The sequence below is a fragment of the Coffea arabica genome, chromosome 11c (genome assembly GCF_036785885.1).
Source record: "Coffea arabica cultivar ET-39 chromosome 11c, Coffea Arabica ET-39 HiFi, whole genome shotgun sequence".
Lineage (NCBI taxonomy): Eukaryota > Viridiplantae > Streptophyta > Magnoliopsida > Gentianales > Rubiaceae > Coffea > Coffea arabica.
This window is the reverse complement of record NC_092330.1, coordinates 13,753,326-13,758,542: the sequence shown is the minus strand read 5'-3', so window position 1 is coordinate 13,758,542 and position 5,217 is coordinate 13,753,326. Positions and strand designations below refer to the sequence as shown.

Sequence of the window (5,217 nt, the reverse complement as noted above, 5' to 3'; positions counted from 1 at the left end):
ACTACATTTTGGGTCAAATCGTCGCATTCTCAAAACCCCATTTAGACCCATTTTTCTTTTAAATCTCAATTCATTTTCCAATCACAAATACATTTTTTAAACCATTTATTTATTTATCAAAAAATGGGGCGCGACACACCCCTCAGATAACTTGTGGATATTGCAGGAGGGCTGGCCATACTGAGGATGGATGCTGGAGGAAAGAAGAGAAGTGCTTGAGGTGCGGAAGCAGTGAACACCAGATTGCCGGTTGTCCAAAAATACAAGACAAGCCACTTCTGGAGGAAACGGGCCGAAAGTTCCTGCCAGGGGTGTACGCTATGGACGATCAACCTGTACCTGATTCCTCGGAGGTTGTAGAAGGTACTCTTTCAATCTTTCACCGATTAGCTAGAGTACTAATTGATCCTAGCGCAACTCATTCATTTGTGAATCCCATTTTTATGTCCGGAATTAATGTTCAACCTGTTAAATTACCCTTCGATCTTGAAGTTAAGACACCTATGGGTAATAAGAGTATAATCACTAGCCTGGCGTATAAGAACTGTGAATTCTGGGTTGGAGAGCGTAAGATGCTAGTAGACCTAGTCAGTTTGGACATAAAAGGGTATGATGTTATCATAGGAATGGATTTCCTAACTCATTACCATGCTAAGCTTGATTGCAGGCAAAAGTTGTGGAATTTTGGATTTCTGGGGAAGCAACCCTGAAATTGGATGTGAAAGGTAGATTAGCATCATCTGCTATGATTTCGGGAGTTCGGGCAAGAAAAATGTTGTATAAAGGAGCGCAAGGTTTCTTAGCTTTCCTGATTAACGGTCCCAGTGACCAAGTAAAGTTGGAGGATGTGCCAGTGGTGAGGGAATTTCCAGATGTGTTTTCCGAAGAATTAAAAACATTACCTCCGGAGAGAGAAGTAGAGTTTAAGATTGAACTAGTGCCGGGAATGGCCCCGATTTCTAAGACTCCGTACTGAATGACTCCTGCAGAGCTAAGAGAGTTAAAAATACAATTACAGGATCTATTGGAGAGAGGTTTTGTTAGAGAAAGTGATTCGCCATGGGGAGCACCCGTTTTATTTCTTAAGAAAAAGGACGGAAGATTGAGGTTATGTATCGATTATCGAGGATTAAATGAGGGTACAATTAAAAATAAATATCCTCTACCCTTGATTGACAGCTTATTTGATCAGTTGCAAGGATCGGTAGTTTTCTCCAAGCTGGACTTGAGGCAACGGTATTATCAATTGAAAATTAAGAAAGAAGACATGCCTAAGACTGCTTTTAATACAAGATATGGACATTTTGAGTTTGTAGTCATGCCATTTGGGTTAACCAATGCACCAGCTGCCTTCATGGACTTAATGTAGAGAGTCTTCAAAAAGTACTTGGATCAGTTTGTAGTAGTTTTTATTGATGATATCCTAGTATATTCTAAGACTCGAGAGGAACATGTTCAACACTTGAAAGTGGTTCTGCAGATCTTAAGAGAGCATAAACTGTATGCTAAATTTAGTAAATGTGAGTTTTGGCTGGATGAAATTTCTTTTCTGGGGCACAAAGTTTCTAAAGATGGAATTCCCATAGATCCGGCAAAAGTTGAGGCAGTCACAATGTGGAAACAGCCAGAAACTCCAACAGAGGTTAGAAGTTTCTTGGGTCTAGCAGGTTACTACAGGCGATTCATCAAGAACTTTTCAAAGATTGCTGGACCTATGACAGAGCTGACAAAGAAAAATAATAAGTTCATTTGGACTCCAAAGTGCGAATCAAGTTTTCAAGAGTTAAAAAGGCGCTTAACATCAGCTCCTGTGTTGGCTTTGCCTGACGGAGTAGAAAGTTATGTCGTATATTCTGATGCCTCTAGGGAAGGTCTAGGATACGTACTAATGCAAAGAGGTAAGGTGGTTGCCTATGTCTCTAGAAAATTGAAGTCTCACGAACAAAATTAGCCAACGCATGATCTTGAACTGGCCGCAATAGTCTTTGCCCTAAAGAAATGGAGACATTACTTGTACGGTGCAACCTTTGAAGTTTATATGGACCACAAGAGTCTTAAATACTTGTTTTCCCAAAAGGAATTGAATTTGAGACAAAGGCGATGGGTAGAATTTTTGGAGGATTATGATTGTTCAATAAACTACTACCCAGGAAAAGCCAACGTGGTAGCAGACATTTTAAATAGAAAGGCCCAAGTAGCGGGGTTAATGGTAAAAGAATGGGACATGTTAGAAGAAGTTTGCATTTGGAACCCTCGCTTAGAGAGATTGAAGATTTTATTTGGGAACCTGACGTTGAAATCACCATTGTTGGAGCGTATTAAAGAGGCACAGAAAATGGACCCTATGATCCAGAAAAAGTTGGAGAAAGTGCAAAACGGAGAAAACCTAGACTTTAAATTAGGGTCTGAAGGAGTGTTAAGGTTTCGAGATCGAATTGTGGTTCCAGTTGATGAAGAATTAAGGAAAGAAATTCTAGAAGAATCACATCGATCAAGGTATACTATACACCCAGGAGTGAACAAAATGTATCACGATGTGAAGAAATTGTACTGGTGGGACGGTTTGAAAAAGGACGTGGCAAAGTTTGTATAAAAATGTCTGATCGGCCAACAAGTAAAAGCTGAACATCAGAAACCTTCTGGTTTATGCAGCCTCTAGAAATCCCTGAATGGAAGTGGGACCACATAACAATGGATTTTGTAACGGGATTGCCTCGAAGTCAAAAAGGATTTGATGCGGTTTGGGTGATAGTTGACAGGCTTACCAAGTTTGCGCATTTTCTACCTGTGAGTATGAGCTTCTCTTTGGAAAAATTGGCCAAGTTGTACACGGAAGAGATCATGAGATTGCATGGTATTCCTATAAGCATTGTGTCTGATCGTGATCCAAGGTTTGTCTCGCGTTTTTGACAGAAATTTCAAGAGACATTGGGGACCAAATTGAAGTTTAGTACCGCTTATCATCCCCAAACAGACGGCAGTCGGAAAGGACGATTCAGACTCTGGAGGATATGCTGAGGTCGTGTATATTGGATTTTGGAGGTAAATGGAGTCAGTATATGGCCTTGGTAGAATTTGCCTATAATAATAGCTATCACGCTACAATTCAAATGGCACCTTATGAGGCATTGTATGGGAGAAGGTGTCGATCACCGATTCATTGGGATGAAGTAGGAGAAAAGAAAATTTTAGATCCAACGGTTATACCTTGGATGGAGGAAGCTCGAGAGAAAGTGAAACTAATTAGAGAGAGACTTCAAGTTGCCCAGAGTCGACAAAAGAGCTACGCCGACACAAGGAGAAAAGATTTGGAATTCGAAGTAGGAGACAAAGTTTTCCTAAAAATTAAACCCTTGAAAAGCGGAGTAGTGTCCAAGAAGGGTAAGAAGCTAAAACCGAGGTATATCGGACCTTTTGAAATTTTGAAATGAATCGGGAAAGTAGCGTATCAGTTAAAGTTGCCTGCAAGCATGGCCAAGGTTCACGATGTATTTCATGTCTCTATGCTTAGGAAATACCATCCCGACCCAAGCCATGTGTTGCAATTGGAAGAAATTGAGATGGATGAGTCGTTAACTTATGAGGAAGGTGTGACGACCCCACCTCCCCCTAAAGCGTACCAAAGGGTTCGGCAGACCGCCTGCCAAACTCTCACCAGGACTCACTCACTCGTAGCATGTGCATACATCCATGACCCATGAATAACATTCACAATTCAAACTTATAATTTACAGTGGTACAAATCATGGTACAAAGTCTCAATATACCCAAACTAGTTCAAAGTGTGTACAATCCAAGTACAAAACATTCCATTCGAGGAATAGCGCGAGTACAAGTTAAAAGTCAAAAGTCACAAACAACTAGACTACGCTAGCCTTTACGTGTCTCATGCCTTGCTCGTACTCCTGTAAGGAAAACAAAACTAATGGGGTAAGCCAAAGCTCAGTGAAGTTCCAAATATCAAATTGGTGAACAACCCAAGTGATAGCAGAGTAATAGTAGAATATCGAGCAAACAAGTCAAATTAGAGAAATATTACTTCAGCTAATCAAGAAATATCAAGTTCACGTTCACATATAAGGATACAGTAACTCATCTCTCGGTTCCATTCCAGCTTGATCGGTCGGTAGTTGACACTCTATCAACTTTCAAGTAATAACTAGTCCAAAAATAATACTCCACTTCACGCCAGTCACCATCCATCAATCAACCCCCTTTTCCGGGCCTGCATGCCACACGAGACATGGGTGGTAATGCTCGAGTATACCGTTCTGCCGAGGAGATACACTCCACTCGACATTACTAGTTACCCGGGGTTTGTTATCTAATCGACCGGCCCTTGCCGGCTCGACTCGATTAACTAGCCTCAGGGATTCTGGAATTCCAGATAAGATGAAATTTGTATGCAAGTATATCATTTCAAGTGAAATCACGGAATAATATCAAGTTTGATTAGGGCAAGTGCGATAAAGTATACTCTTACCCTAAAATTTCACGTACATAACATATAATCACATTGATCACGTATCAAATACAAGTATCAAGGGCAATTCGATATGTGAAAGCACTCACCAAAACAAGTATAGTGTTTTTAGTGGTCTCGTCCAGATGATACTCCTAGTTTGGAGTCCAGATCTGCGATAAGAAGTTGCTTAAGAATTTGGAAAATCATGTAAGGTTCGAAACTTAGACGTTTCGTTCAATAATAATCAAGAAATTGAAATTCGTTTGGAAAATATCCGTAGATCACTCGCTCGCTTTTCAAATGGTAAACTTTGGTATCAATTATACTTGGAAATAGCTTTTAAGTCGAAAGTGCAAGGAAAACAGATTTACAGTGATTAATACCACCTTCCTTAGGGGTACAAGTTTGGCTAGATTCTAACGTGTAACCCTCGATAACCAAAGTAGCAAAAGTCCTAGATGGTTCAAGTGATATTCGTTTGTCAACCTTACCCAAGTCGTAAATATATCTCCCTAGTCCTCGAGCGTAAATTTGGGCAGCATGCCCTTTGTGTTTACCTAATTTTCCAGCCATTTTGACTTCATTATTTTTCTCATTCAACCCCAAAAGTACACACACAACAATCTAACTTCAATAGCCATCCAAAAGGCTCAAGATAACATAAAGACAACAATCATACTAGTAACAAGTGCGGAAATGATATTAAACAAAAACAGATTTGATGGGTTTTTGCGGAAATGACACAACCGATA

At 40.1% G+C, this 5,217-nt stretch overlaps 1 protein-coding gene across 1 annotated transcript; it reads left to right on the top strand.

Moving 5' to 3' along the window:
- Positions 1-320: 320 nt before the first annotated feature.
- LOC140016482 (uncharacterized) lies at positions 321-976 on the top strand. The gene is made up of 2 exons (XM_072070010.1): positions 321-557; positions 668-976. The coding sequence occupies exons 1-2, from the start codon at positions 321-323 to the stop codon at positions 974-976; spliced, it is 546 nt and encodes a 181-aa protein (XP_071926111.1).
- Positions 977-5,217: the final 4,241 nt, after the last annotated feature.